The sequence below is a fragment of the Abramis brama genome (assembly GCF_963993115.1).
Source record: "Abramis brama genome assembly, chromosome: 2".
Classification (NCBI taxonomy): domain Eukaryota; kingdom Metazoa; phylum Chordata; class Actinopteri; order Cypriniformes; family Leuciscidae; genus Abramis; species Abramis brama.
Genome location: NC_139964.1, coordinates 43,406,789 through 43,423,897, shown reverse-complemented (window position 1 = coordinate 43,423,897; position 17,109 = coordinate 43,406,789). Strand labels below are relative to the sequence as shown.

Genomic DNA, 17,109 nt, shown 5'->3' with positions numbered 1-17,109 from the left:
ATTTAGTGAGATATAGCCGTTGTATCAGCTCTGTGTGTCAACTAGTCCCTGTCTTCAAAGTATATAGAAATATTATATAATGTCCTGTCCAAAGGTCTTTTGTCTTTCATTCTATTTTTACTTCAAGTGAATCGCCTTTAGAAATGTCTGCAGAACTGTCTGCTCAACAATGAAGAAAAGCTTAGTCCACATCATTTCAGCTGGCTCAAGGCAATGTACTGTTGTTGGTTATGGATGCTGTTACTTAAACAATTTAAATATAGCCATGTAATGACATCTAAATCTCTGTGTGCAGTGCAACGAACTGGGCTTGATGGAAAAAGACAGGTTGCTTCTGGTCCTGTTGACAATAATAGGCTATATGACTTACTCAAGCCTGCAGAGAAAGATTTCGGTAGCAGATCAAATGCATGAGGCCTAAATATCATTCCATCCACTCTAATTAGACAAATAAAGATGTATTAAATGCTAAAGCTCAATTGAGAAATCCCTTGAGGGAGCAGGTCAATGAGTCACAGCATTGGGAAGAGCACACCAAACATCATCAACATCATCCTCATATTTCCTGTCTAAAGCAGTAGTACTTGACGATGTCTTTTCCTTTAGCAGTGTTGGTGATTCAAATGAGCATGAGGGCAGAAAGCATTGTATGATTATTAATGAGAAAAGATTAAGCTCACGGGGGTGAGGGATTAGTTTAGCGACCTTCACAACACTAATTGAAACAAGTATGGAGACTCGGCAGCACAGTAATCAACTAAAACACGGGATCATTAATCATTATAAATAGCGCTGTCACAACACAAGCATTAGTATTATCAACCCCTTTTGTTTGTCTAGTGGGAAGCTCGGCTCGGACGCGCGGTAAATGTCCGGTGCGGAGGTTAATGTGAGTCGAAGTGGCATTTAAACGGCGCCGCTGATCAAACGGGCAATGAGGTGACACGCCTTGCGCACGTTCATTTGCAGCTAATGGGAATTGATGCACTTCTGATGAAGTTACTAACAGGCTTGACATCCGGAAGAGTTCAAGTCTGTTGGGCGTAGAGCTTTTTTTTGACATTCCACATGAGAGGGTAGAGGATATTATTAAGCGGGAAAAAAAAGTAGGCCTACTTTACTCTTAGAGGATCTTTTGACAGGTGTGGCAGCTGCGCAAAGATTAATCAAAGCCAATTGAGACGCTGGCTGTGTCTGAAATCGCCCCCTGTACCCTTAAATAGGGCACTATTTGAGGGGAAAGCCATTTATAGTGGTGTCCGAAACCATAGACGTTACTGAGTACACTCATTCAATCCCACCGCAATAACGAGTGTACAACTGGTGTACACTCAATGGCTATAGAATACCCATAATGCACTGTGAGAGTCACGCGTCGAATGAATTACTGCGTTTGACCAGAAGATGGCGCCCACAGCTGAATCATCTCTCCATCCATTTTCCAAACCGCTGGTCCAGTGTGGCTACAGCGTAATAGAGTGGTGCATGTATAACGTCACTTTGTAGGCCACCAGCAGTTAGCATCACGCTAGTTCCCCCAACAAAAACCCAATAGGATTTTCCCACAGGCTTTTGTATCATCACTAAAAACAAGCTCTGTGTTCAACAAAAGTTTATGATACTTGCACGTTTTGTCCATCAAGATAATTATCACAGATGAACACAACTTTTATGAAGTAAAAAGCTAAAGGTAGGCAATAAACGAACTACACTCGACTTCAACGTCACCACCAAGCTTCCGACAACTCTTTCAGTTTTTATCTAATTTTCCCAGAACGTATGAGTTAGAATAGTTTGTAAGAGCACAATTATAACCATAATGATGCTGTAAAAGCGGACTGAGCTTACCTGTTCGGCGTGATGACGTTTACTTTCCTCGACAGCCTCTGTAGTCTAATTTAGCTACTTGTTAGCAACCGCCTTTTTCAAGACATGTAACAGCTTAAAAAAAATTTATGTCGTAGAATAAAATGTGAGTGTCTTGAGCTTGTTCACCACAGACCTTATTTCAGCCATTTAACCAAAACCCTATTTAAAAACCCCAATCACTTTGGGACGATGGAACAGATAGTGCTAAAATGCTAACTCGCTTCTGCGTTTTGGCCTACAAAGTGTTATCATACCTCTCTATATCATACAGGAATAAATTCCTTTTTAATTGATTATTAAATTGTTTAATTACAGTTTATGTATGCTAGTTTCCATGACAGAGTTCAAGATAAATATTTTCATTACTACTGGAACTGCCAGTTTGCTATGTTTCAAATGATTATTAAACAGCACAAACCATGCAAAAGCTGCAGCACTTCCGGCGCACTCAGTGTCTGAATTCACTCACTCGTTTTCATTCACTCCTTCAGTGGACTAAATTATGGAGTAATGTAGGGAATAGTGAATGAGGGTGTAGAGGGCAATTTCAAACAAAGCAGTTGTGATGTGTTTTGTGAGACAAATCACCGCATGATTGTCACGCTAATGAAGTGATATCTGCCCGAGCAGGGTGCATGCAGGTATGGAAATACCAGTTGACAGGCCATCGTTCATTGACCAAATGCAATGATTGGACAAACATTTTTTTGGTCCTGAGACTTCCACAGAAGATATATTTATGCTCAGGGGTGCAGGATGTTTTAGGTTGGGGGTGCTGTTTTTGAATACACTTTTGAATAAGAAACAAAATCAAGTCTATAAAACTTGTCAAAACTTAAACAGCATACACCCGGACATTTGACTGCACGTCACTTTTTTGACATTATTGATACTACTTTCAATAGTAATGCAACGGACAGGTCTACGAGACATAAACTATTGAGCTGTTTACACTCAATATTTAGATAACTTCTCATATATGTGACCCTGGACCACAAAACCAGTCTTATGTGTCATTTTTTTTAAATTGAGATTTATACATCATCTGAAAGCTGAATACATAATCTTTCCATTGATGTATGGTTTGTTAGGATAGGACAATATTTGGCCGAGATACAACTATTTGAAAATCTGGAATCTGAGGGTACAAAAAATCGAAATATTGAGAAAATCGCCTTTAAAGTTGTCCATTTCTATTGGCGATAGTGCTGCATCCATTCACAAAAATAAATGTTTTATATATTTAAGGTGGGAAATTTACAAAATATCTTCATGGAACATGATCTTTACTTAATATCCTAATGATTTTTGGCATAAAAGAAAAATCTATAATTTTGACCCATACAATGTTTTGTTGGCTATTGCCACAAATATACCCGTGCGACATAAGACTGGTTTTGTGATCCAGGGTTACATATGTGAAGACAGTTTAAAACAGTAGGCTATAACATAAAGTGTTTATAAAACAAATTGCCTAACCTACCTACTTAACATTTCCACCATTAGCTACTGCAGATGCAAGCCTGTGTAGGACACTTAGATATGTGAACAAAGTACACACAAAGTGTGCTGCAATATGTAAAATGTCATCCTCAAAATCCAACAATCTCAGAAAAAAGCTGTCACTGGGGCAGTACCCTTTCAAAAGATGCACCTTTGTACCTAAAGAGTGCATATTAGTAGCTTACCTTAAAGGTACTTATATTGGTACCAAAAGTGTACATATTAGTACCTTTTACCTGTATAGTCCAAGTGAAAGCTTTTGTAAAAAGATTTCTGAGATAAGACCATGGATAGAATAGAAAGATGTTTGTGAATGCATGTTGTCTTAAAGGAGAAAAAGTCCTGGCCTTGGCCATGCTGCATGTGAAGCCGGCCTTGATATATAGGCATGTTGTCACAATACATGGGGGGCAAGTATAAAAGACATCTTCCACAAACTTTTTATTTTATTTTTTAAAGAAATTAATAGTTTTATTCATCACAGATAAATTGAATTGATCAAAAAGTGACACAAAGGCACAACTTTACATTATATATATATATATATATATATATATATATATATATATATATATATATAATATATATATATATACATAAACATAATATATATATATATATATATATATATATACACACACACATACATTTATAAACATAATATACATATATATATATATATATAGCCTATATATAAATAAATCTTGTTCTTATGTTCTTTTGAATCTTCTATTCATCAAAAAATGCTGAAAACAGCATCATGGTTTCAAATATTAAACAGCACAATCGTTTTCCTCTGTGATAATAATAAGAAATGCTATTTGAACACCAAATCAGCATATTACAATGATTTCTGAATCATGTGACTGAAGATTTGGATAATAGTTGCTGAAAATTCAGCGCCATCACAGGATTTTGTAAAAAATTTATTAATATATAAAATAGCTGCTTTATATTGTAACAATATTTCACAATATTAAAAGTTTTACTGTATTTTTGATCCAATAAATGCAGCCTTGATTTGGATAACAGCTGTCTTAACATTAAAAAATCTTACCAAACCCAAACTTTTGACAGTAGTGTTCATGTATGGGCTATTGTAGACACTTGCCTAAAGTAGGCATATTGTGATCACTTGTTATAAAAGTTTGAAAAAGAAACTGAAGGAGTTTGTAGCCCAAGCAGGGTCAAGGGCTATACTTAAATAGTTATTTAGCGAGTAAAATGGCTGAGCGCATATTCCAAAAAAGGTCAAAGGCCCTGTTATTTTTAAAGGCATTATGTTGAAAAAAATAATGGATTCTAACCCACAATTATACATTTTAAACTTTCAATTAACCTTGCACAAGGGTATTCTCATTTCCATCAGCTTTAGATTAATACCAGTTGTTTATCACATACCTGTGAACAAAGAACCCTGTTGCATTGCATGCATCATTTAGAAGGTTAAAACACAATTATTAAATTTACAGCTAAACTATTGATAATTACATACTTGAACACACAGAATTCCCATTTAATAACAAATATTTCATTAACCTACACCAAACACAAGGGAATTTACATAAACAGTTACTGAAGGTGGATGCTATTACAGAGCTTAGCATTGTTTTTTTAATTGCTTTGCTAATTAAAGCAATTAATGCATGAATTAGAGGATGGGAATATGATAATTACACATCAACCTCGGAATACCTAATTGTGTTATTTGGTTTCATCCTTTTTAAAAGAAGTTCAATAAGCCAAAGTCAGTGCATAAGCTCACTTTCTAAACTCACTACTACTTTTGATGGTGCTCGTCTTTTTTAAAATATTGACCATCAACTTCATCCACTCTAAAAGAACTATTGAAGTCAGATGCAGATCGGAGAGCGATGGTCACTCAAACAAAGCTAACAAAAATGATTCGATGGTGCTGATGAGCGATATCACTGTCACAGTGGCAACCTTTATGATACTAATTCACAGTGAGGAATAAACTACCCCATTGTTGCGCATCATTAGCCGGCCTCATGAAGAGACACGCCTGGTCCGCTTTAGTTGATAACACCTGTCATTCCAACAAGCGGTCGCAATCATTCTCCACATGCTGTTTGTGTCTTTGTTAAAGGTGATTCAACGGAGTCCTGAAGATGGTGCATCCTTGACCCATGCAACAACTAACAAAAAAGGTGGCATTTCATCCACAAAGTCAACAAATGTTTGAGGGACTACCATCGAAACACTCTTAAAACAAGCCTTAAGTAATAGATTCTAACATAACAGGGTTGAACTGCAGCCTTTTCCCATTCACCTAAAAGTTAGGAATAGGAATCATGAAAATGATATTAACCCAGACCACATTCTCCTGAGAATTTCTCCTTGAAAAGCGACTGGACTAGAGTAAATGTTTAGCAATAAGAGCAAACATAAGGTGGAGGTGATTACAGACACATAAATGAATTCTCACTGCAGGAGTGAAACATTATGCCTCCTATCTGCAGGAACCAAGGACACAGCCACCTCTCCCTCTCAGCACGGCTGGGTGTTAATGAAGCTCATGCCTTTTGGGCTGATCTAAGAGCCACGCCGCTTTTACCAAACGTGACCTTAAACACTCCCGGCCAAAACTGGTGTCAGATCTGGGCAAAAAAAAAAGCATCTGTGACATGGAGAACAGGCTTGATGATCCAATTAAACTGCTATTGTTTTGAAGAGAATAAGAACGAAAGAAGAATTTGGCCATGACGTTTTGTATAAATGTTTAAATTAAAGAAAGAAATCTTAAAAGATTGATATTACAATGCTACGTTACAATACAAAGCACAAGCAGTCGATGATTTACCTATAAATGCAGTGATGTCGCCATCGTGTGGCTGAAAGACACAAATGAAAATGGCTGTACAGATAAAATGAACCCTTGAGGGATCAGTCAGAGACCACATCAATAAAAAGAGCATGTTTCATACAGTTAGGGTAAAACAACAAAAAAACATTTTACTGACTTAACCTGCAGCAAAACCCAACAAAAAATGCATTATAGTTATTTGTATACACAACGTTAAATGGACAAAAAGATAAGGAAAAGGCAAATGCTTGAACAGTCCAACTGTACATACTGAGGCATATGAAAGTAGGCCAAACAAGGCAAAAACAACTGCTTTCACACATTAATCATAGATATATGCTTATATACAGTGTAGCATGCAACTGCTTTGTCAGAGATGAATTTTAGACTCATCCTTGACTAGTGCTGTTTTCAGAAGCCTGAAAAAAAATCAAACAAAAAGGACAGTTAATGATAAGACAAATGTAAGGTAAAGTAATTATATAAGAAGTCCTATTCAATAATTTTTCTTAGTAGGTAGTGCAATTTTTTTAAGTGCAAATATACCCCTGTAGCTTCTCAATTAATATTATCTGCATGCATAAAAAAAGCATGTCACACCATAGGGCCGTGGTTCTCAACCAAGGAACCTGGGCCTACCTCTGAGAGGGCTGCAGAATGACATTTTTTTATTATTTTTTTTATATTTCTATTATTATATATTAAAATAACATAACCTGAAGCTATGTATGGTTTAGGTTATTTTTCCCCCCCTCAACAACTGTTGTTTTTATTGTTAATATATTGAGACCAGTTTGTGGTAATAAAAATAAAATAAAAAATAGCTTTGTCATAATTAAAGCAGAAATGCCATCCATCCATTCTCTACACCATTTGTGCTATGTAGGGTCGCAGAAGAAATACCCATGTCTGTGGATTTTTTTTTTTGAGAGAGAAACACTAGAAAATGTAAAAATAAATAAATATTATAATAAACTAAATTTGATTAAAATTAAAAAAACTAATATAAACAAGTAAAAATGTATTAAAATAAATAAATTAGATTTTTTTATTTATTTTAATTAATTAAAATTTGAATAAAGAATGCATTCAACAGTACAGTACAGAGATAATATATTATATAATTATTATTTTTTTAATATAATGTAACATTATATAAAATAAATATTTCCCAAGTAATATTTTACATACTATTTTACACACATTTTTTTCCCAGTTGTAACACATTTATACATGAAAATGTATAGCTGCCTTTTAAATGTTAGGAATCGGATGGGGGTCCATGGCATCTGATTGAAAACCCTTGCTTTAATAGGTCAATATGTTGAGTCTGGCAGACTTCACCTAATTTCCCAGATTACTGATGCAAGAATATCAAAATACTCATGATTTTGCATCTTCAAAAGGGAGAGTGGGTAAAAACATAGTGGAGAGAAGCAGAAATAAGACGGACTGTCACCACAAATCTACTGCTGCATTAGTGTGAGCACCTTTAACGAGTCCGAGGCTCTTCTGAGTTCTTTGATGACTGATGACAGGGCTTCAGGATTGATCCCTTGCTCACAGAGACGGACACATATCGACAAGGACTCCATGTCCAATCCTGTATTCAGAAGCCTTGATATCTCCAGGAGAACTGAAAATTAAAGAAGAAGCCATATTAGTCGTCTTAACCGATATGATTCACAACAACAAATAATTAAAAAACAAAACAAAAAAACATTTTTCTCAATCTTACCATCCATAGTCTCCCGGACGGCATTCATGTTTGCGCTCGCGGGATTGGCCATGATGCTATCGTGCTAAAGCTATTTAATTACTTAACGACAATAACAAAGCACTATCTTTCATTCAGATGACCCTGACAAGTCTATTGTTGATAGTCCCTGGTATCTTCCCTACTTTTGCGAAATAAATATTAAACAGAATACATTGCAAACTAACTGACAGCCGTTTTATTTACACCTCCCGCTTGTTGTCGTGGTAATCCTCTCAATAAAGTTGTAAACGTTCGAAAGGAAGTTACGTCGAGACGGAATGTCGCCCGTTCTCCTCACCTGATTGGTTGTTTCGCAGGTTCTGCTGAATTGTGATTGGTTGGCACATCTTGAGCGAAAATTAAATCAGACGTTGGAAGCCCATCAGAGATCGCGGTTGGGCTTGTTTGAGTCTCGTTGCGTTGTGAGTATTTAATTAAGAACATTAATCACCTGGTAAAAATTGCATCAAAACATGTTGAGATAGCAAACTAAGAAAGGTAGATAACACGATCAGTACTCTTTTATCATTATTAATGAGATGCAGTAGTGTATAACCAAACAGGATGTTTACCACTCCAAGTTGTTGATATTTTCAAGATTCTGCAGTCTTTCACTCGTTTTTCTTTCTTATTAAAACGTAGCCAGCTTGTCTCTGGACGCCGTTTTTAAGATGGGAGATATAGCAGAGATTCATATCACACCCGAGACTCCAGGAAGACCTGCTATTCTGAACCCGTTTGAGAGCCCAAACGACTACCACCGTCTGCATGAGCCTCTGATGCCCAGCCCGTCGGTGTTCAAAAGCTCCAAGAGCTCATCTGCGGTGAGTATCTGACTCTGCATGTGAGGGGAAAATAAAGAAAAACGATAGAAATGTCATTTCTGTTTGCATTTTCTGTTGTAGACTCCAGCCAAGTTCAAGTGGTCCATTGATGAAATGGCAAATTTACTTCCTGTGGAAATAGACCCTGAGGACATTCACCGACAGGCAGTGTTTCTGAGCCAAGCCAGGTATGTATTTGCTGTTATTATGTTTATCTGTAGTTTTTTTTTTTTTTTTTTTAAACCCTGTATTTGTAGTTATTTTTTCATGTTCATGATATTAACTCAACTGTGTTTCTTTTTAACGCATAAGGGCAGATTCTGAGATTGAGGCAAAACGGCAACATGCTATTGAACAGGTAAAACTGCTTTACTCCTTGTAAATAAAACAGTCCCTGTCCATGAAAATGTTTTCTTTTCACTAAAGAGAAAGATGCTTCATCAAATTATTTTTGGTTGTACAGTTTTTTACTAAAGGTGCCATTGTTCCCTCTCCATGGGGACCACTCACAGCTAAACAATCAATAAAACCGCCACATCACAAAAGTAAGTCATGACACAGACACATAAAAGAGAAATGTTTTAATACAACTAATGTAGCATTTGGATATTCATTGAAACTGTCTAATTTTAGGTCCGTTGTCCCCACTGGTAGCAGAGGAGCCTCCGCCACCAAAGAAAATCAATGGTTTGTTCAGCAGCTCTAAGACATTAATAAATGATCATTTTAGATATATGTGTGTGTAGATTTAGAATAATCGGTCTTTGCTTGTTGTTTGTGTTAAAGCCATCTGTCAGACAGTCCTGTCCCTACCAGTGGACTTCAATCTTGAGAAAGTTCTGGGTAACCCTTTTCATTTCTTTCTTGTTTTGGAGTAATATAAGTTTTTATTATTATTATTATTATTATTCCCTCAAACTGTTATGCTTTTGTATTTCATACACAGTTTTTATGACCTCATTAATTGAGATAACATGAAATATTTACTTTTTCAAGATTCAAGTGAATTCATAAAAAAGGTTGTAATCTAAAATGTAATTCACAAAAGTTTGGGGTCTGTAAGAAAAAAACCCAAAAAACTTTTATTCAGTAAGAATGCATTAAAAATGTATCAAGATTGACAGTTAAGGCACATTCACATCAAAGACGACAACTAAACATAACGACAAAGATATAGTTAAAAAAAAAATCTTTCTCAATATTCAAGAATAGCAGAGTTCACGCCACAACTATAAAGATAACTGCACAGAGGAACTATTTTTATCCTGCTGATGAACGATATAAACGTTGACAGCCAAGCTCAAGCATTTAAAATGACAGACAAGCACGCGTTTATAATGAACAGAACATTATCGTCCGCTGGTGTGGACTGTGGACGCTAATATAGTTATCGTTCTTGGCCTTAAATGGTTCTCTTGGGGTTCTATCAGCCATAAATAAATAAATATGTACTTTTAAAAAAATTATCAAAAGAATTCATAATGTAGGCAAAAATATAATTTATAATAACAGGGTTCATACTTTGAATTATTGAAATTGAAGTACTGGGAAAAACCTTTGAAACAGCCATGCTTATGAAGTGCTTGAATTCTTAAAAGGCAATATACCTGAAATTTGCGTTCATTTTGTTTGATAAAACACAAATACACTTTACCCTCAAAATGAACGCTGTAGCCTGTCTGATATTAACCGTGTTGAGGAGATTTCTCATGATGGGCGTCAGTGCTGGTCAGTGCATTGATCTATGAAGTGAAGCGTCAGATTAGCATTACCTCAGCGCAGCATTGTTTGTCGGTTGCGCGCTGAAGCTGTTGTTCAAATAATCTTCTTGTTTACAACCTTACTTGCTTGTTGATATTAACTTGAGAACTTCTGTTCTACCAGGTGATTACTATAAGACAGAAGAGTTAACTGAACAGGTGCAGGAAAGCCTTAGCTCCTCTTCGTTGCGACGGAAGCTGTTTCTGGATGGTCATGACAGCGGTTCTGAGTCTTCTACCCCTTCCAGCCCAGATAGAAATTCCCATAACATACCTCCCAGCAGTCGAGAGATGTCTTCTGTTATTGTCTCTCCACTTCAGTGTGGCATTCCAACCGGGACGCCCTTGTCTGTACGTACCAAATCATAGATTTGCCCAGGGCCATTTCACCTGAAATTTCTCCCTTGTATATACCAAAAAAAAAATCTGGATCAAGGATACCTGATTCTAATAATCTAATATTATGTTTTTACCCATAATTTTCAGGGCCAGTTTTCTTCCAGTCCCATCCGAGGCCAGTGTCGAGCCTACAGTCTGGGCAGTATCACAAGTCCAATGTTTTCAGAGAGATCTTCACCTGCTTTTAAATCTCCTATTCTGTCGCCCATCAGACTTCAGCATTCTGTGACGCCTGTATCAGGTAAAAAATCTGAGATGGTGCCAGGGTTTTAAAATGGATGGGTGGATGGGTGGATGGATGGGTGGATGGATGGGTGGGTTTCCAAACTTTTTTTGTCAGCTAAACCCATTAGACAAAATATTTACTTGAAGTACCCCCTGAGATTTTTTGTATTTCAATAATTTAACATGTTCACGGTTCTCTGATGTTGGTTAGTGGTCACATAACATGCAAGTAAACAGATAAAATATTTGATATATTTAGTGTTTTATTTTGGGATTTAACCTTTGGAATTAAGCCTCTGTTTAGTTAACCTCATTATAACAATTATATATAATTTTTGAGGTTAACTAAATGGATGTTTGAGTATTTAATATATATATATATATATACACACATACACACACGCATATATGCATATATATATATATATATATATATATATATATATATATATATATATATATATATATATATACATATACACACACACACACACACACACACACACACCGGACCACATATGTGTGTGTGTATATATATATATATACACATACATACACACACACACACACACACATATATGTGTGTGTATATATATATGTATATATATATATATATATATATATATATATATTATATATATACACACATATACACACACATATACATACACACACACACACACACACACACACATATGTATGTATATGTGTGTGTGTGTGTGTATGTATATATAATATATAGTAGTATATATTACATAGGTAGTATAATGGCCTATGTCAAGAGTGTGACTTAGGCCGTTTTATTTGGCCTAAGTCAAAAGATTTTACAAGCAATTTTAAAAGGCAATTTTACAAGCTTTTCAAGATGGGAGCTGCATCAAGAAGAACGAACCTATTAACGAACCTTGAAGAAGTTATTTTTCATTTTTTTTGTGTTTTCTGAGAAACCTGAAAAATGACTTAGGCAATTATTTTAGGAAGGTGACGAAATGCTTCCTGTTCGCATATTTCATAATAAAATGACAATTACCCTTTCTGAAATACAATTTTTTTGTCATCCATAGATTTCATGTTAAAATAATATACAGATGCACTACAGCTGATATATTGTTGTTAATATTATTTATTGGAAAGTTTGCCAATGGATAAATCGGCTAATCCCAAAAATAACCATTAGATTAATCGTAAAAATAATCGTTAGATTAGTCGACTAATCGAAGAAATATACACACATACACACACACACACACACACACACACACATATATATATATATACACATATATATATATATATATATATATATATATATATATATATATATATATATATATATACATATATATGTGTATGTGTATATATATATATATATATATATATATATATATATATATATATATATATATATATATATATATATATACATACATACATACATACATACATACATACATACATACATACATACATACATACATACATGCATGCATGCATGCACTCACACACACACACACATGTATGTATATATTATATATATATATGCATGTACAATTAACCCTCTGATGGTCTTTATTTATGTCTACACTCTGGGTTTTGGGGTCTCTAGAGACCCCAGAAAATAACATTTAATTTTGTAACAAGATAATAGTTTTTTTTTTTTACAAATGTAATTTTATTCTGTTTGTTAATGTTTTTACTCAACATTTGTGCAGTTTTTGGAGAATTTATGATATTTTTTAAATTTCTATAAATAAATTAATAAATAAATATTTAAATAGCCTTTTTACAAAAAAACAGCATTTGATGTAAAATTCACTTTATAAAAGACCCAGATTTCTAACTTTCATTCATGGGGATAACATGGATGATTTTAAATGGTTTAATGTAACATTTTTGCCCATTTTTTGGAAAATGCAGTTTTAAAATAAAAAATAATAATTTTAACCACTAGATGGCTATAGAGCTCCAGTATATGCTATTTGCTATTAGACTACCTGAAAGATATCTTTTCACAAGTTGGATTCAGTTGGATTCATATCTAAATATTATAAAATCACAATTATAACAAAAATAAAATATTTTTGTCAAAGTTTAGCATTTTTTTGTACCAAAAACCCCCCCAGTTTTTCAATAATGTTACATTATGATTAGAATCAAACCTGAACAAAATGTTACAAAGAGAAATGTTGGAGTCTTAAGATTTTATCATTTATTTCAATCATTTATTTTTAATCTAATTCTAGATTCTAGACACACACAATTGCGTGTGTGTGTGTGTGTGTCTGAGAGATAAAGAGAGAGAGAGTGTGTGAGTACACATTGTCGATGTGCCAGTGTCACCACACCACTTTATATTTGAAGTGGTTTAGCATTTTGGATGATTTTATTTGACAAATTATAGCCTTACAAATGTTCCTGTGTGTGTGTGTGTGTGTGTGTGTGTGTGTGTGTGTGTGTGTGTGTTTACATTTTCAATGTGTCAGTGTCACCAATTTATTTTTGTGGTGGTACTGCATTTTGGATGATTTTATTTGACAAATTATAGCCTTACAAATGTTCCTGTGTGTGTGTGTGTGTGTGTGTGTGCGTGCGTGTGTGTGTGTGTGTGTGAGAGAGAGTGTGCGAGTACACATTGTCGGTGTCAGTGTCACCACTTTATATTTGTGTTGGTTCTGCATTTTGGATGATTTTATTTGACAAATTATAGCCTTACAAATGTGTGTGTGTGTGTGTGTGTGTGTGTGTGTGTGTGTGTGTGTGTGTGTGTGTGTGTGTGTGTGTGTGTGTGTGTGTGTGTGTGTGTGTGTGTGTGTGTGTGTGTGTGTGTGTGTGAGTACACATTGTCGATGTCAGTGTGACCACTTTATATTTGTGTTGGTTCTGCATTTTGGATGATTTTATTTGACAAATTATAGTCTTACAAATGTGTGTGTGTGTGTGTGTGTGTGTGTGCGTGTGTACATTTTCAATGTGTCAGTGTCACCAATTTATTTTTGTGGTGGTATTGCATTTTGGATGATTTTATTTTACAAATGATAAGAGAACAGTTTTTATAGTCTCAAAAATGTATTCCTCTATATGTGTGTGTGTGTGTGTGTGTGTGTATACACGTGTTGTGAGCAATATAATTTAGCATTGTGGATGTTTTTTGCATTGGTGGAAGTGTGCCACTTTATTTGTGCCATTTCTGTCGATGTGTTCTGCGTTGTTTCTGATTTTGATGATGAATTTTGTCTATTTTGATTGCGGGGTCTCCAGAGACCCCGAAGACCACGAGTGTCACAATTTTTGTCACGCTAACATAAAAACAGATATCATTCCACTTTATTTATTTTTTTGTAGATCTAGAAAGTGTTGAGAGCCGTAGAAGGTTTCATACCATTTGGACAAAGGGAACATTTTTTTTAATTTGAGCAAAAGTCATTTGGGGTCCCAAAAGACCCCATAAACCATCAGAGGGTTAAGTAATCTAGTAATCTAGATTTCTTTTTTAATAGTTAAAAATGTGTATGTATATTTAACTATTAAAAAAGAAAAATATTACTTTTTAATTATTTTTTATTACTTAAAAAAAAAAAATTTAAAATTGTATTTTATACTACAATTTATAATACTAATATACATATTGGTGAAATTCTGTATGTTGGACATTATGTGAATTTGTAAATGAAGTAAATCTAGCACACACATTCCCAAATGCACGTTAAACTCGCAGCACATCCAGAGATGGAGTTTGCCGCATTTACTGTGAGCAAAGCCATTAAAAACATGGGATCATCATAAGCTATTTGTGTGTGCATTGAACATTAACACGCTTCACTCTTGAGACACGCAGCACATTAGATGATAGTTATGTAATTCAATCACAGCTTTTGATTCAATAGTCACACTAAGCTATATCTCGATTATTGCACATTTATTTATTTTAATTTTGCATTCAATGTAATTTATTATTCGCTTTTCACCAACTTGCGAACCACCGTTTGTAAGACCTTGGATAGGTGTATGTGAGATGACAATAAAACTTTGTCTTTATAGGTGAGAGGAAAAGGCTGTCGTTTCTGTCCCCCAGTGGTGTTCCTACGGGCAGCTCGGACATGGACGTGAACCGATGTGGAAATAGCCCATTGGTGGAGGGCTGTTCCCCTATTCGCAGCTGCTCCCCCTTTCAGTCCAGACCCAGAGTCTGTATGTGGGCCTCTCCTACTCACATTTCCCCAATCCTCCACGACAAGGAGAACATCCATCCCAGTGAACCTTTACCCACCATGGACCTGGACGCCAGCTCGACAGGGCCTCATGCCCAGCGAGAAGGACTGCTATCAGGGGGAAGTGAGATAGAGGCCTCTGTGGATGTTTCAGAGCAAATGGATCAAGACGAGCAGTTTGTGAAGGATACGGAAGGAAATATTGTGACCGACAAAAGTGAAGATGAGGCGGATGAGGTCATCAGCAGGAGCAGAGAGGAATCCTGTGGTTGGGTTCCTGAAGAGGACACTGCGTCTCCAGCTAGACTGTCCAGCTCTCAAACATGCAGTGTGCCAAACGCTGAGAGCACGCACATGTTCGTATCCCTGCTAGCAGAAGGGAGCATCACGCCGTATGACATTAGCATGCAGGTTAGTATGCGTGCTGTCAGATGACCAGAACACCAGTGGCTTCCAAGTAGCCTCCAAATACTAGACAACTAGATGAAGAGTCGTTTAAACAGTAACCAAGCTGGTGTAGCTGACGTAAAACCGTTGTGAAACTGGCTGGTGGTAGCAGTAGCAGCTGAACCACTCTCTCCAAGAACTGTAGTTTTTTTTATTTATTATTTTAGTTATTGCTTTATAAATAGAAAATTGTTTTTGCAAGCTTTTTTTAATGGAATTGTGAACTATGGTCTTCAACTAATTTGTAGGCTTAATCTCATGTCAGGTTTAGGTCTAATCTGTCCCTCATGTTCTGTGTGCAGGTGGATAGCGGTTATAACACTCACTCGGTGTGCACTAACAGCTTAATGGACGCCCTCAGTTCAGACAGCCAGAGTAAGGACATGCTGGACACACACACTGCTGAGGAGGGTGTACCTTTCACTAGACACACTAAGCCAAAGGTAATGTCACACACACACACACACACACACACACTACACAGCCAACATCAGTCACTCTGTAACCAACTATATCACATTTGAATACTTTATTCAGCTGTTTTGAGCCATTTATTTAGTTTTATTTATGTGCACACTCAAAATACACTGTATTCACTTGATTAGTTTGTATAAATAAAACATATGCACTGTGCATAACCACACTAGGTCATTTTTAAATGAGGATATGTTTTGTTCTGCAGTTGTTCATCCCACTGCACTGAGCATGAGGGACAAAACAGGCACTTTACACACTCTTACGCCCAAAGCTGTGGAGGAGACACGATTTACACATCAAGCTGAATGCTGATTTCATCTCATAGAGAATGCTGAATACTGTGGTTGGTATTAATGTCTGAGCCTTAATTTTTTTTGTACTGACTAATCCACAGCATTATTTATTCTTGCTTCAAAAATGAATGAATTTGAGACTTGAATAAGACTTTTGTATGGTTTTGATTGTGGAATGTAAATGTAGCTTGCAATTACTTTTGTTAAGAGGATGGCAGGTATGTAACCATTTCCTCTAGCTGTTTTTATAGGGCCTTTTTTGTTTTACAATCTTAAAATAATTTATGAATTAATCAATCACTAAAACATATGGAGATACCACAAGGTATACATGTATATTATGGCAGCGTGTGTATCTGAATTGTAATAAAATGTCTTAATAAAAACAGTGCCAGTGTCCTTGACCAGCTTGCAATTTCTTCTTACAGACAAGAATAACATTAACACTTTTGCTCATCTAAAAGAAGTGTAGAAAAATCTAATGAAGACAAATATTTCTATTTTAAAATAGAAATCAA

The 17,109-nt window shown here is 35.5% G+C and overlaps 2 protein-coding genes across 4 annotated transcripts; one reads left to right on the top strand and one right to left on the bottom strand.

The window, feature by feature from the left end:
- Positions 1-4,864: 4,864 nt before the first annotated feature.
- mzt1 (mitotic spindle organizing protein 1) lies at positions 4,865-8,212 on the bottom strand. The gene is made up of 3 exons (XM_084094550.1): positions 7,938-8,212; positions 7,690-7,835; positions 4,865-6,618 (listed from the first exon to the last, which is right to left on the bottom strand). The coding sequence occupies exons 1-3, from the start codon at positions 7,987-7,989 to the stop codon at positions 6,589-6,591; spliced, it is 228 nt and encodes a 75-aa protein (XP_083950676.1). The 5' UTR covers positions 7,990-8,212; the 3' UTR covers positions 4,865-6,588.
- A 112-nt stretch (positions 8,213-8,324) lies between these two features.
- Positions 8,325-16,994, top strand: bora (bora aurora kinase A activator). Of its 3 annotated transcripts, none has more exons than XM_084107166.1 (12): positions 8,325-8,380; positions 8,601-8,782; positions 8,864-8,970; positions 9,095-9,140; positions 9,246-9,327; positions 9,416-9,469; positions 9,569-9,625; positions 10,667-10,893; positions 11,029-11,182; positions 15,205-15,785; positions 16,124-16,264; positions 16,504-16,994. In XM_084107166.1, the coding sequence occupies exons 2-12, from the start codon at positions 8,630-8,632 to the stop codon at positions 16,522-16,524; spliced, it is 1,623 nt and encodes a 540-aa protein (XP_083963292.1). In that variant the 5' UTR covers positions 8,325-8,380; positions 8,601-8,629; the 3' UTR covers positions 16,525-16,994. The 3 variants fall into 3 exon arrangements, with proteins under 3 accessions (XP_083963292.1, XP_083963294.1, XP_083963293.1); XM_084107168.1 differs by having other exon boundaries at positions 8,342-8,380; positions 8,605-8,782; positions 16,504-16,987; XM_084107167.1 differs by having other exon boundaries at positions 8,358-8,456; positions 16,504-16,987.
- Positions 16,995-17,109: the final 115 nt, after the last annotated feature.

Excerpts from the sequence above, each read along its gene's own strand:
- bora (XM_084107166.1), top strand. The coding sequence starts at position 8,630 with ATGGGAGATATAGCAGAGATTCATATCACACCCGAGACTCCAGGAAGA. Across the intron at positions 8,783-8,863 it reads GCTCCAAGAGCTCATCTGCG|ACTCCAGCCAAGTTCAAGTG; the intron begins GTGAGTATCTGA and ends TTTCTGTTGTAG. Across the intron at positions 15,786-16,123 it reads CGTATGACATTAGCATGCAG|GTGGATAGCGGTTATAACAC; the intron begins GTTAGTATGCGT and ends TTCTGTGTGCAG.
- mzt1 (XM_084094550.1), bottom strand. The coding sequence starts at position 7,989 with ATGGCCAATCCCGCGAGCGCAAACATGAATGCCGTCCGGGAGACTATG. Across the intron at positions 7,836-7,937 it reads CGTCCGGGAGACTATGGATG|TTCTCCTGGAGATATCAAGG; the intron begins GTAAGATTGAGA and ends TTTAATTTTCAG. Across the intron at positions 6,619-7,689 it reads GAGCCTCGGACTCGTTAAAG|GCTTCTGAAAACAGCACTAG; the intron begins GTGCTCACACTA and ends ATTTTTTTTCAG.